We start from the raw sequence: 24,351 nt of genomic DNA, 5'->3' as shown, positions 1-24,351 counted from the left end.
TTCGATATATCGTTTTGCCGAAAATATCGCGATATTTTCTCGGCAATATATCTATTTTGCCGAAAATATCACGATATTTTCAAATATCGCTGATATTATCAACAATGCAAATTACAACTAATTTCGTATCTTATCTACTCTCTTTCTTGTCACTTGATATTTTAGCAGTGAAGTGAATCTGATTTTATAACTGCCACTGTGCTATGCAAATGAGTAACAGTTCATTGAGCTTAGCACACAAGCATTTTCTATTTTGTTTGAATCTTTATCTTCTTGATCAAATTGAAATTCTTTATCTCAACTGCAGTGCCATGTTTCCCTCATGGGCTTGCTGGTTTACTCATTTATCCAGCTTCTCCTGTTTTGTTTCAAAATTGATCTTTGAGTGATAAACAAATTTGACAGTATTTATGGGATAAATGGAATAAAAAGACTACTTGGAACACTGATTTCTGATTTTTGAGTGATGTTTGACAGTGTTTATAAGGCAAAAGGAATGTAAAGACTTTACTTGGAACACTGATATTTAGTAATGTTGATGTTTGACACAATTTATAGTCTTCTTCTTATTTTTTGAGTGCCATTTGGCAAAGTAATTTGCTCGTTCTCGGCTCTATCTCAAATAAGTCTGATTAATGAAATTTTTATTCTCAACTTTTGAATTCAATTCTTTCTTAGAAATGGAAAAGTTGTTGTGTTGGAGACCTTGATGATGACAGATATTATCCACACGAAGGTACCCGTGTAGCTGCTTTGCTCCTGGTAAGCTTATATATTCACAATCAGTTTTTTTAAACATTATGTTGGTAAGAATTGGATCTTGGTCTTCATCATGCTATTGACTATGGTGGCTTGTGGTCTTGTATCTGTGGATGTGTCATGTTTCCTTCCCTTGGGGAACTCATTGGCTTTAGTGAGGCTAGATTTGAGAAACAGATCATTCTTATGGTCGTTTCTTCCCATGGGTTTATTGGTCCATTCTTTATCTCTTTACTTATTAGCCTCCTTGTTCTTTCATAGAAGACTTTCATGTTAATATTAATCTCTTTTGCTACATTGATGTAAACTGACATGACTTGGTGAGGTCTAATGAAAATTATAGTTTTGCATGGTCAAATTGTTAATGGTGACATCCTTTATCTTTTTTGAAATGGTGAAGGTCCACACTATCTTGGGTAGAACTCGATACATTTTTTTGATGGAGACAAAACTATCTAGTATTTAGTATTACTCTTAGATATACTTTATCAGCAATTTAAAAGGTTTAAGGTTCTCTTTTTAGGAAATGCAGCTTAAAAAACGTACAACTCTCCTTTTGTTAAGCAGCCATGCTATGAGAGGGGCATTTCTATGCTGTTAAAAATTAAAATCACTTGGGGATTGCACTTGGCCTCATCCACACCCACGTGAACGATTTTGAACCTTGGCGTCCATGTCAATAGAAGGCTGATCACTTGCTTTTTTGAGGAAGATAATCTAATAATTTGTTTATTTAATTATTTTTTATTTTCCGAGGCAAATCTTGTAAAGGGATGCTTCTCCATATTCATGAATGGCGTCTGTAGTAAACTTGTTGGCACAGACTAGTGTGCCTCATCTAGTGGGATTCAAATTGGGACTTGTGGGCATGGAAGTAACTAAAATGCCTAGAAACAATTGGCAACAATTGATTAAGCTAACCCCTTGGGCTTTAGTCAAGTGAACATGTGTGTACATGTATTATACTATTATATTTGTACTCCACATCTCTTTTGGGTGTGTTGCTCTCAGTTTATCACACCCACTTTATTATGCTTTTCTTGGAGACTTGGTGAAGTTCGATCAGTCTCCCAATACTTTTATACACTATATTAGTAAACAAAATTGAGTGAACATGTGTATAGTTTTGATAATCTTCTTCTCTTTTATTTGCATACTTGTCTTGTTACCCTTTACTTGTATGTAAGGATCCTTCCATTGTTGGAATTGTCCTGATATCAACTGGTTTCACAACCTTATGTCATGCCATTCTAGCCTCCTTTAGGATTTGTTTGGTACCTAGAAACTTTCTTCAAGCTTTCTTGTGGTAGACCCACACATAACATGTTGAAAAATGGTAGCTGCTGTTAATATTTTCATTATCAAAATCAAAAGAGATAATTTGAATTTATAATTACTGGTTTATTACCCCACAAAGTGTCCAAGTCAACCCTCATAGATCATGTCGACCTTGCCAAAGAGACACGTCTTTTCACATGGACAATTAACTATATATTGAGCTTATTGACTCATTCAAGGCAGATTTAGATCATTTCTTGTATCTCTGTTTTGGTGCGCAAATATCTCTGGGGAACCTTGCGGATCTGTGGCTTATGTCTTCTATGGAATTTGAATTTATAATTATTGGTTTATTTTTCCACAAAGTGTCCAAGTCAACCCTCGTAGATCATGTCGACCTTGCCCAAGAGACGTCTTTTCACATGGACAATTAACTATATTTTGAGCTTATTCACTCATTCAAGGCAGATTTAGATCATTTCTTGCATCTCTTTTTTGGTGCACAAATATCTCTGGGGAACCTTGCGGATCCGTGGCTTATATCTTCTATGGCATTTGCGCAGTTTTGTGGCATCCTATCTTTGTGACTCTTGAGAGTTCTGTGGCATCCTATCTCTTTGGCATATGAAAGTTCTACGACATCCTATCTCTGCGACTCATGCGAGTTCTGTGGCACCATATATCTGTGACTTTTGCGAGTTTTGTGGCACCATATCTCTGTGTCTTATGCGAGTTTTGTGGTGTCATATATCTGTGACTTCTGCGAGTTTTGTGGCACCATATATCTGTGACTTCTGCGAGTTCTGTGGCACGATATATCTATGTCTTATGCGAGTCCTGTGGCACGATATATCTATGTCTTATGCGAGTCATGTGGCACGATATATCTGTGACTTTTGCGATTTCTGTGGCACCATATATCTGTGACTTATGCGAGTTTTGTGGTACCATCTTTCTATGGACCATGCAAGGTCTGTGGTGATGGCTAAAGCATATTTCATACCTAATTGAAGGGATCTTTGTATTGTTATTGGAGGGCTGGCTTGGCACTTGTGGCAGGTCAACTTGATGGTCAGTATTTGTCTATGTGATCTTATCAAAGATATGCTATTTTGATTGATGTAGATTTTGATGAATTGAACTCTCTCTCATAAGGAAAGATTGTTGGGTTTTCCCCCTTGTGGAGTTTGCTCTGGTCAATGACTAAAATTTTGGTGTCCCTTGTCTTACTGTCTCTACAGTGATTTTCTACTTCTCTACTATGATTTTGTTTGAAATTTTCTTATCTATGACTGCTTGATGTGAATGCGATATGAAGAAAATAATAATGTATCATTTAAGGTAGTTATCTTCAAGAAATTTGTTCTTGCATGTCACAACTAGGAAAATCAACATGGTATCAGAGCAAGGATTAAAGAGCAGTTTGATATGGGATCCAAACTACCTTTGTGGTTGATGCCAAAATCTACTTATTGATGATGATCTGAGTTCTCTCTAAAGGGTTGAGTTCCTTGTGACATTTCTCCGTTATTGAAGGACAGAAAGTCTGAGGCGTCCAAGCCTTCTGTGGCATTCGTGTTTCCTCTGTGGTAATATTATTCAAGGCATTTGAACTCTCTGAGGTAAGTATTGTCATCCGAACTCTTTGTGGTAGTAATGTTATCTCTGTGAAAATGCAAGTGCGAGATAATGATCTGAGCTTTGAAGAAGATGCCCATATATGGTGATAAGAAGCGCTTTTCTCTCGAAAAAGTCTAAGCCTCCTCATCCCTGTGGATATCTTAGTAACTAATCCTCTATGGTCCAAGTAGTAATTAATCCGAGTGAAGACCGAAGTTGTCCTCTCTATGGAACTATGACCAGTTCAAGCATATGTGGAACTGTGACAAGTCCGAGCATCTGTGGAAGGATCAGTGATCCAAAATTGAATTCAAATCCGAGTTGGTATAATTCTGTGGAAGGAGACTAGTCCAAACCTCTTCATCTCTGAAAAAAGTGACAAATTTTGAGGCCTGTTCGAGATTGCTTTTAAAGAAGACCTTTTGCAGGCCAAGGTTCTGAGCACAATTTTGTGCACAAGTCTGTGTTAACATTTGAAATCTAGAAGTCCAAGATCAACTCTATAGTATGGTCTGTAGTCCAAGCTCATCTCAGTTTGTGGCTCAAGTCCATGGAGGATTCGAATATATGGTGTGACCAAAGGTCTATGATACTCAGATTGCTTGAAGGGGACTCTTTTCTATACATGAAAAGGACGAAATACATTGCAAAGAAACCAACCTGATTGATCTGAAATATATTCTTTTTGTCATAAATTATTGCCTTTGTGAAAAGAACAAAAGTTGTATTAGAACGAAGTTTGTCACTAAAGTCTGAAGGCTTAAATCCAGAATATGTTGAAACTTGAAATTTTTGCAATCAATTATGGAAAGCATTGACATTTACCTTCTGTCTAATCTCCCTTTGATTTTTATTCTAACCTTCAAAACAATATAACAATGATGGGTGGCTTAGTATCTCAATTAAGAACCATTAGGAGATGAACAAGTTGCAATTCTGCAAATGAAAGGAATAGTGATAGCCTATAGGAGATTACTTTGGAATCTCAAGTATTGAACAAGGCCTGGAAGCTTCTTTAAAAGGTCTGCTAAATCTGTCAAAGATTCTCTTGATACAGTCCTAAATGACTAAGAGCTTGCATATTTGAGTATAAGCCGTAGACCTCAATGATGGAATTTATTGCAAGAGCAAATGCTGCTGTTACAATGATGTTATGATAAAAGAGTTTCTTGATTTGAAGATCATTGAAAGCATGTAGCTTTGGAAATTGAAATAAATGCAATGATGTCAAGGTTACACCATTTGCTAAGCAAGGCAGATATAGTAAGAGGTCGACGCTCCTCTTCAAGACGTCAAGATTTTAGGGATGTTCTGGGTTTGTAATCCCTAGCAAGGGTTTGAACTAGAAAGCCCTAGGGTTTTGTTTTGAATATAATTTATATAAAAAATAATGTAAATATCGTAATGATAACATTGGTATCACAACTTTCCTCTGAGTTACCAACTTTGTTCATAATAGGTTTGTGGACAAAATCCTAGGACTGATCATTCAATATGTTGATATTGAAAACAATAATGATGAAGTTGGGAAAGAATGCAAGAACGAATGTTACACATCTAGAGTTTGTAAACCCTAGATTAAACTTGAAGAATTATTAGGGTTTGGAGTTAAATCCCTAGCTAAACAATTATTAACCCTAACTAGACAAAAAGAGTTGGAGAAGAAAGGCTAGGGCTTATGGATTGATTGCTTTTGCTTGAAAGACGAAACCCTAACTCCTAAAGAAATGACATCTTGATGATGAAGTTGATTTGCAGGTTGGATGCAAGAAGGCTAAAGATTAAGAGGGCGCTGATATATTCTCAAGAGATAAGTACTTTATATCTCTCTTTCTTAATTATTACTATTGTTGTCATTTTTACTATCAATGTCTTGTCTTTGTATTCGTTTTGGTTGTGTTTGTTTTTCCTTGGCCTCCTAGCGTGGATTGCAGGTACATAATGAAGGTTACCATAGATGTGGTAATTAATGAATGGAAGAACAAACTAAAGTTTGTGACAAGAAGTCTTGTATTGGATAAAGCTTTGTACTTGGAGGCAACAGACATAGAAGCCAAATTGAAACATGTTTTGATCTATGATGAAAACAAGCCAGTTGTGACTTCCAAGATGTAGATGGATAAAAGTTTTGAAGAGCGATGCTGATCTGAATTTGTTGAAGATGAGCCCATGATTTTTCTTCTATGTGATGATATGTTTTTGGCAAGGGCCGAGGACTTCTTTGTCCAGTGTAAGAGGGAGCCGATTGAAGGATCTTTGTCTAATATATTACTATATGAAATTGAAGGTATTGCATAAGCTTGTTGAAATCCTTCAAAAATTTTGTGTGATGGGCTGCGAGTCCATGGACATCTCCATGATGAGAAATTTGAAGAAATTGCAAGACCTTGATTCTAATCCTTCTTTGTATCATCAACTTATTGGCTCTTGAACTATCTGAAACCTGATATTTGCTATGCTCTGGCGTGCGCATTACATTGTAGCGAAACATATATTGAAATATTTTCTTGACACCATTGAATGGTGAATTGCAGCTGCATGAAATATGATTAGGCTAGATGCACTTATGGATGTTGTTTTAGCCTAGATATCATGAATGAGTATGGTGCATACCTCTGTTGCACTTAGCACGACTGAAGCTGAGCATATAGCTGATTGTTCAGCCTGTTGTAAAGCAGTTTGGGATTCAAAAGTTGTCTACCGGTTTGTTTGATCAAGTGTTGGAATTGACTGTGATATATTGTGACAATCAAAGTTGTGTGAAGCTTTTGGAGAATTTGCTTTTTCATAATAGCTCGAAGCACATTGAGATCAAGTGTCACTATATCTGGAATGTTGTCCTAAGAAGAGCTGTGAGGCTTGAATACATTTCTATCGATAAGCTGGTTGCTGATGTTTTGACAAAGCCACTATCCCAATGAAGTTTGCTTACTTCTGAGAGGAGCTTGGGATGGTTGAGAATCCCTCTCTTTGAGAGAGGAAACATTGATTGTATAGCATCATGAATCTCCCTTGGGCTTGGTTGAGAAGCCATGGTTTATGGTTGGGAAGATTGTTTTGGTTACTCCCATGGGTCATTGAGTTTGGCTAAGAAACCTTATGGTTGGGGAGATTGGTTTTGAGGTTTGGAGTGATTCGTTAGGTCATTGTGTTTGACTAAGAGATCAATAGGCTTGGTTAGGGACAATGATTTTGAGTACTCTCCCTTATGTCATTACATTTGATTGAGAGACCATATGGTTGGGGAGATTGACCCTTTTGACATTGAGATTAGGACTCCTTCCTTGGGTCGTGGACTAAGAGACTATATAGTCGGGGAGTTTGATAGTAAGATAGAGATTCCTTTCTTAGGTCATTGAGATTGACTAAGAGATCTTTGTTAATGGTTGGGGAGATGGACCCTGTGTACTCTCTTAGGTCATTGGGTTTGATCGAGAAACCAGTGGTATGGTTGGAGAGTTTGATCCTGATTTGAGTCATGTTGTTTGACTGAGAGACCAGTGAGACGGTCGTAGATATTGAATTTGATTACTCCCTTGGGTTATTGTGCTTAAGAAACCATTGCTTATGGTTGGAGAGTTTGGCCTCATGAATAATATTGACTGATCCCATGGTCAGTTGGGCTTTGACCTTGATGCCATTGGGTTTTGGTTTACAGGATGAGTCTGATGCTATGTATCTTTCCTAATGATGAGTCTTATACTTTTGATCTCTCCCTAGGGTTATTACTGAGAGAGCAATGGATTGGTTGGGGAGTTGATCTTGAGAGAGAATGAAAAGTACCTCCCTAATTGAGAGGGAGTGTTGAAAAATGGTAGTTGTGGTATTTTCATTAGTAAAATCGAAAGAGAAAATTTGAATTTATAATTATTGGTTTATTACCCCAAAAAGTGTCCAAGTTGGCCCTCTTAGATCATGTTGGCCTGCCTAAGAGCCATGTCTTTTCGCCTGGATGAATAACTATATATTGAGTCTATTCACTCTCATTCAAGGTAGTTTTCAGATCATATCTTGTATCTCTATTTTGGTGCGCAAATATCTCTAGGGAACCTTGCGAATCTCTGGCTTATATCTTCTATTGCATGTGTGCAATTCTGTGGCATCCTATCTCTGTGAATCATGCAAGTTCTGTGGCATATGTGAGTTCTGTGGCATCTAATCTCTGTGACATATGTGAGTTTTGTGGCATCATATCTTTGACTTTTGCACTTCTGTGGCACCATATTTTTGTGTCTTAGTTTTTGTGGCATCATATATCTATGACTTATGCGAGTTTTGTGGTACCATATATTTGTGACTTCTAAGTTATGTGGCACCATATTTCTGTGACTTATGCGAGATTTGTGGTACTATCTTTCTGTGGATCATGCAAGGCCTGTGGCTATGGCTAAAGAAATTTCAGACCTAATTGAAGGAATCATTGTATTGATATTGGAGAGTTGGCTTGGCACTTGTGGGAGGTCATCTTGATGGTGTTGAAGTTTCTAAGTTTACTTAGTTTAGAAACCCTTCATGCACTTTTTCTGATTTCTTCCTACCTACTTGTTATTTTTCTTTAACAAGTTATTTACAAAGTAAATACTGAAAATAAACACCAGTTCATGCTCAACATATTACAGATCAACAACTAAAAGAAACAAGAACAAACACACCACATGATACCATTATTTTTGGACCAATGTCCCCGAAAAAACCAAATGCGGGAAAACTGGTGCAACTATCTGAGGGTTTTCTTATTAAGCAATATCAGAGTACAATCTGGGTGCCGAAACTGGCCTACCCAAAAGAGAATTTCCTTAGTAGCTATACCTCAAAGTTTGAGAGAAATCTCGTGGCTGAAACCCTGGAAAATTCTTCCGGCAGCTCCTCAGCACAAAACTGCTCTGCAACCCCAGCGTCTGCACATTCTGGACTGTGTCAGCCCCTCTTTGTCTCACGCTGGCCCTGCGTCAGCATTTCTTGGCTCGCGTCAGCCCCAAGAGGCCTTGTGTCACCTTTCTGGGCCTCTGCGTCAGACACGCTGGCCTTTCTGATGCTCTGCGCAACATTTCGCTGCCTCTGCATGGCCCTGCATGAGCCCTTGCTGGCTCTGCGTCACTCTTCTTGGTTGTTGCGCTGCTCTCTTGACACAATCTCTACCCTCTCTGTTTCTCTGTACTCAATGACCCTCAGCTGCTCTCCCGATCACTGATTCTATCTCTCTTAGCAAACCCCACTCTAGAGAATAGAATTACTGATCACTCTGGTGTACACTCCAAGTGACCCTTAAGCCTCCTGTTATACTTTTCCTGTTGACATCTGAACGACCGAGATTAAGTCCCTAATCAATGGCCAAGATTAGATCTAGCTTGATCCATGTCTTTTGGACCACTCTAACACAGATTCATATTAATACACATTAATATTTTATTTTCCCTAAGTTTAGACTTAGGGACTCTAGTGAAAATATTAATTATTTTAATATCTCCTGATCTGTTTAGAATCTGCCCAAACCCTTTCTGGGTATTGGAGATCTCATGTGCCCCAACCTCTCCACCAAATTTCGTGGCTAGAGCACATCTGATGCTACCCCAAATCACACTCCCTCTTAGCGAGGATGTGCTCTAGCAATACTCCTTACTGAGTATTACTCTGATCATCCGGCATCGATCCTGCTGATCCAACATTCCTGCCTAACATCCTCTGCATTGCTGCATCCTGTACTGCTGCCATGGTTTCTGCGACTGCCACTGCTGCATCTGTACGACAACTCCCTCTGCATCCGTGCCACTGTTGGTCCTTCCTCCATTCTACATCTGCACTGCACTTCCTCTCATCATGTTGCATCGTGCTGCCCACTGCTGCACTGCAACTCAGTTACTTTGAAGTAAGTAATTGATCTCCCAACTGACATCCCTGTTGGGCTAGAAACACCCACTAATGCTGAAGTTCCCTTTGCCACTGGCAAGTGCTCCCTCTCTTTGACCTCTGCGCTGCTGCAACAACTGCCTGCATCTCGCACTTTTGCACACCTCGCTGTGCCTTCTTGCACTGGTGCAACACCCTTGTGCCTCTCGCATTGCTGCAGCCTGCTAGATCTGCGCTGTCTCGGGACTCCTGCACTGTAGCTCTCTTTGCCGCTCCATCCGCATCCGTCTCTACCCACCCAACCAGTGCTGCTACTCCTCATCGGGGCTCCCGTAGCAAGGTCTAATCCAAGAGGCTGGGTACCTCGAGGATCCTGCCCCTCATTGCCTGTAGTCCATCTAACTACAACTCAATGTCTCCCCACTTCTGCTCAAGTGGTGTGTGTGCACTAATGGCACAGTCATCGTCTGTCAAAACTTCCTTCTCTGCTTGTGCTGGCGTTGCCTTAGTCTTGGAAGACTCTCCCTTACTCTTCTTCCTTGGGCACTGGGTCGCATAATGACCCATCTCCCCACAGTGAAAGCACTTGATCTTGGAGAGATCTCTTCTTTCTTTCGCTTCTCCTGCTTTTCCTCAGATGCTAGGGCCACATCCTCCTCCTCCTGCTTGACCTTGATCCCTTTGCTGCTGTTACTAGTCTTCGACTGCCGTCTGATCTCTTCCTGGCAAAGAGCTCCCCACATCTCTTCCCAAGGTGGGAGAGTCCCTCTCCCCAGGATACTCTGGACAAACACTTCCCAATCTTCTGAGACAACATTCAGGGCTGTCCTCACCATAGGTTCCTGATCCGGTGTCGCTCCTATAACAGTAAACTGGTCTCGGATCTCATTTAGTCCTCCGAGGAAGGTGTCAATCGATTAACCCTTCTTCATCAGATACGACCTCATCTGGTTCTCGAGCAACATTCTTCTCTGCACAAAAGTATGTTGGTACAGGTTCTTGAGAGCCTCCCACATCTCACCTGTCGTTTCCTTCTTGGCTATATGTGGTACCACATGATCCTTGACCCCTGCCAAGGATAATGCACTTGGCCCTCGCCATCACCTCTTTGTACTTGTCGTTATCATTGGGGTCAACTGTGATAGCTATAACCTTCAAGGTGAAGTTCTTGACATGATTCCTGTCAAGCACTGATAAGATTCTGGCCTTCTAGACTGTGAAGTTCGATGCTCCGTTCAATCTATCCTGGTCTCTTACCTCGTGTAGTGCCATGATGCTCCTCTACTTCCTTCCTGGAAGTTCTCTGTTCGACTCCTCTGAGTCTCTACTTGGTGTCTGGAAGTTCTCTTCTGGACTCCCTCTGAATCTTGATTTCCCTCCTGGAAATCCTTCTACCGCTTGTCGAGATGCCCCCTACTCTGATTGTCTTGTGCAATTGCACTGCTAATGCAGGTTCCTCGGCTAGAAACCCTCAGCTAGAAACCCTCGGTAACAACTCCTCTGGCCCTGCTCTATCAAGTACTGTTCTGACTACAGTACCTCACTAGCTCCAACTCTGCAATATTTCTGTAGCCTTCTAGACTCCAGCAACTGCCTCTCTGTGAATTGCGTCAGCCCCTATTTGCCTCACGTTGGCTCTGCATCACCCCAGATGGGTCTGCGTTAGCCCTGGGATGCCCTGCGTCAACCCTGTGGCCCTCTACGTCAGCAACGTTGTCCTCTCTGAGGCTCTGCGTAGCTCCCGACTTCTTTTGCGTGGCTCTGGCTGGCTCTGCTACACACTTCTTGGCTTCTGCGCTGCTAGAAACAACTTTTGTCACCTCGGCACCATTGTTTTCTGCTGCTATTGCTCCGCTCGGCTGATGTCTTTTAGTCCTCTTGTGATTTGCAATCACGCTCTGATCCCATGTTGAAGTTTCTAAGTTTACTTAGTTTTGAAACCCTTCATGCACTTTTTTTGATTTATTCCTACCATTTTTCTTTAACAAGTTATTTACAAAGTAAACACTGAAAATAAACACCAGTACATGCTCAACATATTCCAGATCAACAACTGAAAGAAACAAGAACAAACACACCACATGACACCATTATTTTTGGACCAATGTGCCCGGAAAAACCTAATGCGGGAAAACCGGTGCAGTTATCCGAGGGTTTTCTTATTAAGCAATATCAGAGTACAATCTGGGTGTGAAACTGGCCTACCCAACAGAGAATTTCCTTAGCATCTATACCTCACAGTTTGAGAGAAATCTCGTGGTTGAAACCCCGGAAAATCCTTCCGGTAGCTCCTCTACACACAACACTACTTTGCAACCCTAGCGTCTGCCCAATCTAGACTGCGTCAACCCCTCTCTGTCTCACGCTGGCCCTGTGTCAGCCTTTCTTGGCCTGCGTGGGCCCCAAGAGGCCCTGCGTCAGCCTTTCTTGGCCTGCGTGAGCCCCAAGAGGCCCTGCGTCAGCTTTTTGGGCCTCTTGGTGCTCTGAGCAGCACTTGATTGCCTCTATGTGGCCTTGCATGAGCCCTTGTTGGCTCTGCGTCACTCTCCTTGGCTGCTGCACTGCTCTCCCGACACAATCTCTGCCTTCTCTGTACTCAATGCCCCTCAGCTGCTCTCCCGACCACTGATTCTATCTCTCTTATCAAACCCTGCTCTAGAGAATAGAATGACTGATCACTTTGGTGTACACTCCAAGTGACCCTCAAGCCTCCTCTTATACTTTTCCTGTTGACATCTGAACGGCCGAGATTAAGTCCCTAATCAATGGCCAAGATTAGATCTGGCTTGATTCATGTCTTTTGGACCACTATAACACAGATTCATATTAATACACATTAATATTTTATTTTCCCTAAGTTTAGACTTAGGGATTCCATTAAAAATATTAATTATTTTAATATCTCCTAATCTGTTTAGAATCTGCCCAAACCCTTTCTAGGTATTGGAGATCTCATGTGCCCCAACCTCTCCACCAAATTTCGTGGCTAGAGCACATCCGATGCTACCCCAAATCAACAGATGGTCAGTTTTTTGTCTATGTGATCTTATTAAAGATATGCTATTTTGATTGATGTATATGTTGATGAATTAAACTCTCTCATAAGGAAAGTACATATACTCAGAGGAATGCTCTGATACGACTGTAACGAACAAAGTTAATTCAATATATTCAATATGCTGGAAATAATACTGAGAGGGGGGTGAATCAGTATTATCAAATTCTTTTCAATATATCTTCCTTATTTATATTCTTCAAATATTGATCATTACTTTGTATGTCAGTATCATAAAATAATGAGCATGAACAAGAAAAACAGATAGTCACACCAAATAACACCAGATATAAGGTGGAAACCCAATGTGGGTGAAAACCACCTGTTGCAATATGTCTCTATCTTCTTTCAATTAGAAACTCCTTTTACAATGATTTTGTACTGGTGCAGTCCTTTACCAGTACGCAGGCTACAACCTGTAGAGAGCTACAACTCTCTCTCGTTTTCCAGTCTCTCCTGGAAGGGAGCTACAACCCCCTACTTCTTTTCTTTCAAGGACCAGTTTTCATAAATTTTCAAACTGGATCCAAGAATATCAAATAATCATCAAGTACATGCAAATTACCCAAACTCCTTATATAATCAACCAAGAATCACCCAACTTCTCATAATGCTGTAAACAGAAAGATAGTACCAGAAATATAAACCCAGAACTCTGTAGCAGGAGATAAAAGCTAACCAACAAATGTTTCAAGACAGATCCGCAGTTTTTCCTTATCTGGATTGCGTGACTCCGCACCCCGCCTTTTGTTTTCCTGCGTATCCACGCAGAGCTCCGTCTGCTTCGCTGCGTATCCCCGCAACTTGCCTTTCACCTGACTGCGAACCTTTGCTGTGCCAACGCACCTGCTTCTTCTATCGCGCGCCGTACTTCTATGTATATCCGCAACTTCTCCTTCTATCGCGCCGCGTATCTCGGACCTTGCTCCGCACTGCTTCTTCTGGCTCGCTGCGCACCTCCGCACTGTACCCTCTATTATGCCGCGTACCTTTACTGCATCTCCGCACTGCGCCTTCGATCGCGCTGCGATCCCACGCACTGTGTCTTTCTGTGGGCCGCGTACCACCGCACTGCACCTTTCACTGAGCTGCGGTCCTCCGCACCTGAACCGTGAAATACCTGCGGACCTTTGATTTGAACCGAATTAACAAACCTCCGAAGAGCCACTGACAGTCAGATGCCCAGATCTGATCATGCGCCCGAGAGATCACACTTCATAGATTCACTTTTAACTTCACTTTTATATAGATCAAGCCTTTTAAACCGATAAACCAATATTTCAGATCTTAAGATATTCAATTTGCAAAGATACATTAGCCAAGTGATCTCCTTCCCTATTTATAGTCAAGCCCTTATTCACACCATGGGACAAAACCATCAATAACCAATACAAGGGATCAAACCGGGGCTAAATTAGATCCTATACCACGGGCCAAAACCATAGAATCAAGAACGGCGGGCTAAATACCACGGGCCAAACATAAGAAACCCCACGTGAGCGCACTTCTCTGCCTTGAAGTGAGTGAACTGGGGGTCCGCACCTCATGAACGGGTAACCTGCGGGTATGAACGCACTTCCTGGCCGGCGTACCTGCGGGTCCGCACCTTTTGAACCATTCACCTGCGTGCCTCTTAATTTCCAACATTTTGAGAGCCTGAACAGAGCATTGCCACTTGAGTGAGTTGCCATCAAGTACAACACCTGTAACATAGAGCCATACCAGAATCATAATGCCAACACAATATACATTACTTGTCCTATTATGGATGTTTACATCTTTGAAATATTTTATTTCTTTTTCTCTTTTTTTAGATTTTTTTCTTTTATGGCCAAGGGCCAATTGGCGAAGATGGAGGAACTCCAGCTCTGTGTAGCGAAATGCTTCAATTGCACGACAACAAGGTTGACAAAGACTTTAATGGTCAAAGGATGGGATTAGAGAATGTGGCTCTGATACCAACGTAACGAACAAAGTTCGTATACACAGCGGAATAATCTTCAAAATACTTCAAAGATGTAAACATCCATAGTAGGATAGTAATGTATATTGAATAGTGTATACAAGAATTGATGTGATATTTATAATTAGGGTGAAGGCCTACTTATATACCCTAGGCAGATACCTCTTTACGAACGATCATGCCCTTAGGGACATACCTCTTAATTAATTAATTACTCGTTAATTAATCATTATGTATTATTATTAATGTTTACATTATTTGTATTATTTTATAATATTATATATATTTTATTCATAAGAAGGGTTGAGTTTTTCTCATGGAGGTCGAGAGCTGCTTTTGGAAAAAGATTGCGACAATGTTATCATCTGTTCTATGAGGCCGAGTCAAAGGGTTAGAGAAGCAGCGAGGTAATCGAGATTTTGGAGGGTTGAAGAGAAAGGTCAAGTTTTGCTTAGGGTTAGGTTAAGGCCAATGAAGAAGATATATAACCTTTGAGGGAGGTCGAGTGCCTCAACTAGTGTGAACATAAATGCTGAGAAGGATAAAGGGTGAACTAGAGGGTTTTTGTGAATGTGAATAGTACTAAATTATAACAACTCACCTTGTGAGATCATAAGCCAAGAGGGAAGTCACATATATGAAGTGGAAGCGTATATGCCCCAGAGAAGGAGGCCAAAATTATTTCTCCACAGTCTGATTTGCTGGAAGGCACAAAAACAGCTGATGTTAAGGGTTCTTAAGGTTGCCGAGTTTTCTCTGAGGTCCTGGACAAGGAGAAACCACACTGTTGGTACAGATCTATGTCTTGTGTGGGGTCCAAAGCCCTAGATTTATGTGGAGGTAGGCCAAAAGGCCTGAAATGACAAGACAAAGAAGGGCTGCAACTTTTTGAAGCTAGGTCGTAGACAGAAAGAGGGCCAAGACGGCTCGAGGACCTGTAGAAGAGGGTCGAGGCACTACATGCCTAAGAAGAGGCCGACGTAGGATTGTAAGGGCTACTATTATGAAGAATTTGAGTTGTTGAGTGTGATATTTGAAGTTTGTTCAAGAAAGGACCATTGAATAGCAAGGGTAAAAGGCTATTATGCAGTGAGTCTGATGGACAAAATTTAGTGTGAGTTGTTGAAGTATTCTGAGGTTGATATATGTAGGAGATCTAAAGGAATAGATCATTGTGAGTAGCTGATATGACAAAGATATGGAAAGAGCTAGATCAGTGTGTGAAAGTGTGGCAAAAGACAACCATGTGACATTAACAAATGAGGACAAAAAGGGATGGTACTACAAGGGTTGTATTAGCAAGTAAGTCATGTGTATTTGTTCTCCCTTAATTTGGTAGATTGCAGATCTAAAGAAGCAAATCTCAAGCCCTATTTTTGTAGACCTTGTTTACTAGCTGTACTAGGGATCAAGGGCCATGCATTAGAGAAATTTTGAGGTCTAGAATAGGCCTCCTAAGGAATATTATAAAATAATAGTGTAAATACTAAAATAAGATTGGATTATCTCATCAAATTTTGGAGGGAAAAGAGAAAAAAATAAATTTTCAACTCGTAATTTCAACTTACCTCCCCACAATTTTAATCAAATTTCGAGCGTGAGCACAAAAATCACGTTTTTTCATGTATTTCTCATTTTTCGTATAGTAGTGTCCATCTAAAGTATGCAACATGGGTACTCCTTGGATGAGGAATTAAATTCCGCATTCAACGAGTTCTCCCACTTGAAATTTGAGTAAAACTGTGGGGAGATAAGTTGAAAATATGACTTGGAAAGGTAGTTTTTATTTTTTACCTTTTTAATCCAAAAATGGTGAATCATCTGCCATGGTTGACATCATCATCTTGAATCCTATTGATTCTTATAAAGTTGATTTTGGTTGTACATTTTTGTTTTGAGGCCTATTTTTGACCTCAAAATTTCTTTAATGATCCCTTGTATGAGAGCCCCATGATTCTTTTATTGATGGACTAATAAAATAATTGTCAATAAAAGAATCGAGCTTTGGGCTCAAATATCTATGTACTTAATTGATTTCACTGCTGAAGATTTTCGTTGTGCAAAGTGCTTGTAAGTTGAGTGTTCCTAGTGTGTTTGTGTGTGTGATTAGCCTCAAACCAGATCTAAGGCCCAAGGAAAATTCAACACTTTGTATTAAGTTATAAGTTTTGAGTGATCAACTCTTAACATATAAACTGTTGAAATTATATGGCAGTTGCGGTAGAATACAATTTTTTTGCTTTGATACTTACTCCCTAATGATTTTCAAACAATATTTCTCTAGTCACTGATATCATTGAATAATTACACAAAAAATCTCAATAGTAAATGCAACTGAAACAATTAGGATCATAGAAAGACAACTGTGCATAGTAGACAATTTTTCAAAAACGCCGAACCTTGGGAGAAAACCCATCAATATTTTCTTGAGGAGAATTTGTCTTTTAGCAAGGTTTACAAATCACAAATTTGTCTAGAAATTTGTGCCAATAATAGAAGTCAAATACCATTCAAACTTGGTCAAACTATTGTTTAGTCAACATTGGTCAAATAGTAAAAAAGTAAACTTAGTGATCAAGCTTTGGCTTTGTCAAACTCAGCCCTATTGTCAACTCCCACAATCAAATTTGCATTTGCGGTTGCAGTCAAACTTGCACATGCAGTCTCCAAAAACTTGGTCAAATAACTCGATTAACTTAGTCAAATTTTGTCAAAACAGATCAGTCAACTCTTAGTCAAACTCGATGAACGTAGTCACACGTGCGGCTTCAAGAAGCGCAGAAATGATGATGATTCTCCAAAACAAATTTCTCCTTAGCTGAAAATTTCTCCTCCACTAGAAAAGATAAAATGAGCTTGCTATGTTGATAATTTGCCTCTCACATGCTTGTCTATTTATATAAAGCTCTAATGTTGAGTGGAGACCCATTAAGGGGCACCTCATCACAAGAAACCCCCTTAATAATGGAGCCTACGTCACAATTCAACATTAGACTAGAATTGTTTACCCCATTGTTGGGTGAAAAACCCCAATCAATAAACAATTCAAACCTGCTTTATAAAAAATAGATCACTCCATCCCAGAGCACAATGTCAGCATCGTGGGCCAATTTCCCCTAGAGAAATTAGCATGGCCTCGTGGAGAAAGACTACCCTTGGGCAATTCACCCCTAGCCAAATCGGCATGGCCCCTTGGATGAATGTATCATTCTCCCCTTGTCAAATCAGCATGATCCCATGGGAGAATGTTTGCCCGATGCTACAAAAACTTCAACATAAACCACTTTACCAATGGTTTGTGGACTGATGGCCACGGATGTGACATTATAGCTGGTTATGAGTCTTTTTGTCATGTTCCCCAAAATGCTATTTCCATTTTTGTTCCTTTATTAAAGACATATTTGATTCCAACTTTGTGGCTGAATTTTTGTAATACTTTATGAATAACTTTTTTGTACCTTATTAGTTAATAAAGGTTAACTATTTGCTTATATTAGTTGTCCCATTTGACATTGTTTCTGGTAGAATACTCATGGAAGTGATTACTCTCTTTTTTGCAGGGTGGTGGGATATTGAGTCGTGTACTCAACATTAGACTAGAATTGTTTACCCCCTGTTGTGTGAAAAAACCCAATCAATAAACAATTCAAACTTGTTCTATTAAAAATAGATCACTCCATCCCGAGCACAATGTCAACATTGTGGGTCAATTTCCCCTAGCCAAATCAGCATGGCCCCATGGGAGAAAGACTACCACTGGGCAATTCACCTATAGCCAAATCGGTATGGCCCCTTGGATGAATGTATCATTCTCCCCTTGTCAAATCAGCATGATCCCATGGGAGAATGTCTGCCCGATGCTACAAAAACTTCAACATAAACCACTTTACCAATGGTTTGGGGACTTGTGGCCATGGATGTGACATTATAGCTGGTTATGAGTCTTTTTGTCATGTTCCCCAAAACACTATTTCCATTTTTGTTTCTTCACTAAAGGCATTATTGATTCCAATTTTGTGGCTGAATTTTTGTAATACTTTATCAATAATTTTTTTTTTACCTTGTTAGTTAATAAAGGCTGATGATTTTGCTTATATTAGTTGTCCCATTTGACCATTTCTTCTAGAATACTCATGGAAGTGATTATTCTCTTTTTTGCAGGGTGGTGGGATACTGAGTCGTATTTTTCAGCCTCATGAATCTCATATACCTTATCTTCTTCAGTTCTTGGTAAGTGTAACAACACCTAAATGAAATTTTTAGCACTTTAGTACTTATTTTATGAATTGCTTGTGGAATATCTCTCTGGCTACAACAAGAAGAGATAAACCATTGTGAAATATTTAAAGTGAGCAACTATAGTAAATGTTATTCTTTTGGATCATAATTAGATTGAGCTAAATGATACCAATCCTCTTGAAGCATTGTTTGTCAAAATTTTATCAGTTTGTTACCATTGTGAAAACATATAATGTTGGCATGTTCTTTTATTAAATGTTTTTATCAGAATCAGACCTTGTATTTGATGTTTGACACTCACGGCTATAAACCTATAAGATGAGACTAGATGTGTATTGAGTTTAAATATCTGAATTAACTCATTTTCTATCTTCTGATTTTTTTTGTTTTGTTTTTTGTTTTAAGGTGTGAATGATGACCTGAAATGTCAAAAATGATTAGAGACATGAAGGGTGGATTGACATCGTCTATTATAGTAACTTTAAACGTTACTGACATTGTTTAGAGATAGGTTAGAATTAGGTCGCTTTTGTCATCTAGTTTAAAAAATACTTCACATAAGATGCCCTCCCATCTTTTTGTATTTTCCTCCCAACCAAAGGACGAGAGGGTCTTGGCATGAAAATAATTGGTAAGATTAGTAAATTGATTCACTTGTTGTTATATCTACTATTCAGGATGGAATAGTTGTGTCATAGCAAGTGGAATAACTTTGCATTCTTTTGCTGTTGTTTTATTTGTATGTTCCATTGTAAGCTTATCACTTGCACAAATTTGGTGAAGAAGGCAAACGGCAAACCAACCTTGAAGTGTCCCTTTATTCTTTTCCAGCTTTGGATTTTCGATTCTTATTTCCTCATGCATGTCATACTTGCATTGATTTCATTTTGGAACTGTAACCCCTCATGGTGGCATGAGTGGTAAGTTGTGATTCTCATCACATTATAGGTTTCTCAGGGGTAACTTGCAAGTATGATGATGGGCTTGAGATGCATCTTGGTTGGGCATGTTGATGGTTGTGTATAATTTTCTCTTACTTCTTCATGATGGTGCATGGGATGCTACATGTTGGATTGGTGGCTTGTCTTGATACCTCGTTCTCTCTTCGATAGTTACACTTGATGCTTGGATGGTTGTGGTGCTATGTATGTCATTGATGGTTGGATCATTTTTCTCGCTTATGAAACACTTACATAAAGATCAATGTGTTGCATGGTGTCATGTCCCTTCTCAAACACATTAGTAACATGGTATTGCTGCACAATTTTGCACATTTTTGACTAAGGAAGAGAGCTCCACACTTTTGATTTAGGGACTTAGGGGCCAAATTGACTTTATTTCGCTGTTCGTGGAATGTGGGGGCCACCCACATAGGAGTTCTAATTAGCCATTCGATATGCTTGAATGGAAAATTGAATAGCTGGATGGAGGGGCCCACATGAGGCTAAGGGGGCCCAAGGAGTTATAAAGAGAGATCAGCTCTCATTTTGTTCTCATTCTGAATATTTGACAAACAAACTCACTATTGTACACTCTGTTGCTTAGCTAGTCTACCCACTGTTTAGCCATGAGTTTTCCGCAGGGGAGATTCAACCTCTACTTTGGGGGACCATCCGTGCCCACCCTAGGGACGCTGTTCCACAGAGATTGCAGGAGTTTCCAGCGGCGATTCATAGCTTAGCCAGCCACGCAGAGGAAGGGACTGTGTGTTTTTAGGGCAGCCAGAAATATGTAGAGGTGGATTTAAGGGACTGCGTGTTTTCTGGGCAGCGAGAAATACGCAGAGGTTGATTTAGCTACCCAAGAGGCCGAAAATCCAAAATCAAAATCAAAGAAATTTTCTTCTGGGTTTTTCTGGGTTTTGTCCAAGGAGTCTAATTCTAAAAGGGCAGAATTTTTTGGGCACTTTTTAGTAGGATGAAAGTCAACAAGATGTAGTCGGAGAGCAGCTCCCAAGAGGCCAAAAATCCAAAGTGAGAATTAGAGAAATTCTCTTCTGGGTTTTCGGGATTTTGTCCAAGGAGTCTAAGGATGAAAGGGCAGAATTTTTTGGGCACTTTCTAGTAGGCTGAAGGTCAGCAGATGTAGCCGGAGAGGAGCTCCTAAGAGGCTGAAAATCCAAAGTCAAAATCAGAGAAATTCCCTTCTAGGTTTTTCTGGGTTTTGTGCAAGGAGTCTAAGGTTAGAAGGAGAGAATTTTCTGGGCAGTTTTTGGGCACTTTCCAGTAGGCTGAAAGTCAGTAGATGTAGCCGGAGAGCAACTCCCAAGAGGCCGAAATTTCAAATTCAAAATCAGAGAAATTCCCGTCTGGGTTTTTCTGGGTTTTGTCCAAGGAGTCTAAGGCTAAAAGGGCAGAATTTTAAGGGCAACTTTTGGGCACTTTCCAGCAGGCCGAAGTCAGCAGTTTATTAGGACATCGCAGAGCATAGTAGAGTAGCAACTGAACATCCATCTTTCTAGCTATTCTACCTCCTGGGTTTGGTCCTTGAGACAAGCCCAGGTGCACTACTCCATTTATATATTATACTCATGGTCTCATATTCCATAATATATGGCTCAACAGTTCCAGTATTATAGTGTTTCATGGGTGTTCGCTAAATGTTTTTAATTTCCACTGTTGCACTGTTTGTTTAATTGGTTTATCACTTAAATTCTTGTATATGAACATTACAGTTGTATCAGAGCCATAATCTTTGCTCAGCTTGTGGGAAATATTAGAATCAAACAACATGGCGGTCACTTGGAATGAGGTGGTGAGGATACAACAAATGATGATTGATGTGGGGAAGAAGTTGATTCATTCCTCAGTTGGGAATCCAGACATGATTGCAACTAATGTGGCGTTATTGGGGGAAAACTGGAGGGCATACCAATCATTGGGTCATGGCATTCAGGAGTCCCTCTCTTTTTGTGAATTCTATGAACTAAGGGGTATGCACAAACCAATGGAGATTCAGTGGGATTTTGCAGGGATGATGAGAAGTATTAAGGAAAAAGATGAAAGAGTAGTTGAAGGGGCCATGGTTGGCAAAGAGATAGTTGAGCATACACCCATTGATGAGGTATTCGAGGTTGTGATCGAGTTCTCAGGTGATAACAATGCACCACAGGTTGGTGAGGTGCCAAAAGACAAATCCACTGTTGTTGAGGAGCCGATAGTTACAGAGTCCTGCAGATCTATGACGGAATCGCTAGACAACAGTGGCCTACAACTGACTAGTGAGCATATCGTGCATATTGGGTTGTCTATGGAGGAGCAGTCGAAGGCTCACCTCGAGCCTGTGACGGAGGTGGATGTGCAGTGATCCCTTGGTCTAGCCATTGATGAGGGGCAACATAGAGGTCACACATTGGGTTTTTAGCACAGTTCACTTCAGAGGTCCACTGGTAGGGTCTATAGCGTTATCAACCCACCCTTATGCGTTGGATTGAGGGAGGCCGCATTGTTTAGATGTACCCGAGGGGGTGGACAAGTTAGCAGGATTGAGCTGAGCATGATACCACATCAACTTGGAGGGCTTGTTCCTTCCATAGAGGATTACACATTCAATCTTTCCTTTAGGATTGGATGGTGAGAGTTATTGAGCTGGTACTCGATGGAGCAAGTTAGGCTGTTGGATACAGCCATGGCCACATGTCAGTAGAGGCCATGGATTACCATAAAGACTCGAGGGTAGGACTATTTTTGGGATCTAGGTGGGATTTTCCATCACATCATAGAGTTGGTAGGTGATGGTAGTAGTTACGGGATGGGTTTGACGCTTGAGCGCACCCACATTTTTAGATCTCCATCAGATCCCGAGTCAGCACGAGTGACAGGATGGTTTGATAGGCGAGCAGACAGATTTCATGAGTTGTCTTGGCATATTGACAGTGCATGGAGTCACAGGGTGACTAGCTTACTCTAGCAGGAGCTGGTAGGACGAGGTGGCATCGATAGGGGTATCAAACAGGGCATTGTATGGAGAGAGTTCTTCCTTACTAGCATATGGGATGTAGGGACTATTGAGGATAGGTGCAGTAGTGTCATTTCCGTTAGCATGTGGGGAGTTGTGTTGCTCAGGTCTTTCAGAGCAGATGGGGGGATGTAGCCCACATTATGGAGGGCGTACTAGCAGAGAGGTCAATATTTTGGCCCATGCAAGATATTGTATGTTATAAGGTGGTACCACAGTGGGCAGTGGTACATTGGACTACACAGAGTTATGTCATAGCTTCCATTTTTATGTAATGGGATGCAGTCTGATGCATACAGACCCAACGTTAGGCCATAGCATCTAGTGGTGTGCGGGGCTATGGAGCGAGGAGAAGGGGCCTACGAAGGAGCATGGAGATTTAGGGTGGTGTGTCATAGTATGTTGGACTGCGTTGTGGAGTGGGAGTGCCTCACATTGCATTGAGTACATGCGGGGAGTGACAGGTACAGTGACACATGTGGGACCCAGGCCAATACAGGATGGCATAGCCGTAGCCGAGGGTATCCAGCGGTGTACAAGGGTAGGCCATGGTGTACAATGGCATGTCCAGGAGTACTGGGATGATCGGTGGCATGTAGGGGTGTATAGTGTTGCACAACGAGATCTTGGAGCTTTGCCTCCAGGGAGACTTATGGACAGGGATAGTAGGTGCACCATTGGACGCAACTCACCTAGGATCGATGAGGACATTGTTGAGCATTTGGGGACACCGTGTTTAGTGGAGGCAGGGCCTCGAGGGAGTTATCAGCAGATCCGAGGCGGAGAGAGGGTCGTCTGTAGGATTACTCTTGAGCATTTCGGTAGACTCTTGATCATACTGTTTGGGACATACCCACCCATCATCCTCCAGTGTTGCTTACAGTCACAGAGAGTTTGGTTGTTTCACTTTGACACTCTCCATTAAGGTAGCAGGGCATGGGGGACTCACCCTAGGCACATGGATGAGACAACATGTGTCATGGGCCGAGAGGAGACTCTCCAGTTGAGACACTTGGTAGGTGCACGAGTTGACGGTTACAGACTTAGGGATGGCATGGTTGATTGTCGAGGTAGCATATGTTCCACCCCTAGGTTCACACTTGGGGAGGTGACTGAGAGGGAGTTACATGGTTCTTTTTTAGTTGGACAACTTGAGGCATTAGGGGAGCATGAGGTGCAGAGGACAATAGTCCTTGTTGGCAGGATGATGCCTAGGCTTCTGGTAGTACCCGAGCACATCATCAGGAGTTGGGATAGCAGATCTCGCTGTGTGATTTGGCAGGCACAGAGCAACTGGATATTTGCGGCACAGGTTCTTGATGCTCAGTGCCTACCTATTGGATACCTACAGGAGGCAGAGACGAGGCACAAAGGGGTCCCAACAACTAGTAGCATATCACAACGACAGACATAGAGGATTGGGGTTTGTGGACCTCCATTATGGTTATGGGATCCAGGGATCCAATGGATTGGTGGGACACTCCACTCCTCAGTGAGCATGGCCAGGATAACAAGCAGACTGATTTGTTCACAAGCCGACACATGGGCGATCACCGAGGTCCTCACTATTTGGGCTAGCCTTGGAGTGATAGGCACTGGCACTGTTGAGTCACTTTGGCAAGATTGGCGTAGC

General features: G+C 41.0%; 1 protein-coding gene across 2 annotated transcripts in view; it reads left to right on the top strand.

The window, feature by feature from the left end:
• REV3 (recovery protein 3) overlaps window positions 1–24,351 on the top strand; it is a 410,344-nt gene that overhangs the window by 101,237 nt on the left and 284,756 nt on the right. For both annotated transcript variants that reach the window (XM_089402764.1, XM_089402765.1), the window contains exons 6-7: window positions 720–762; window positions 18,684–18,752. In XM_089402764.1, the coding sequence (XP_089258890.1) occupies window positions 720–762; window positions 18,684–18,752 (112 nt within the window). The remainder of the gene's footprint in view (window positions 1–719; window positions 763–18,683; window positions 18,753–24,351) is intronic.

Source organism: Pinus tabuliformis, chromosome 2_1, assembly GCF_031772625.1.
Source record: "Pinus tabuliformis cultivar Carrire ecotype Pingquan chromosome 2_1, CPIR1, whole genome shotgun sequence".
NCBI lineage: Eukaryota > Viridiplantae > Streptophyta > Pinopsida > Pinales > Pinaceae > Pinus > Pinus tabuliformis.
This window is presented reverse-complemented; position numbering and strand designations above follow the sequence as displayed.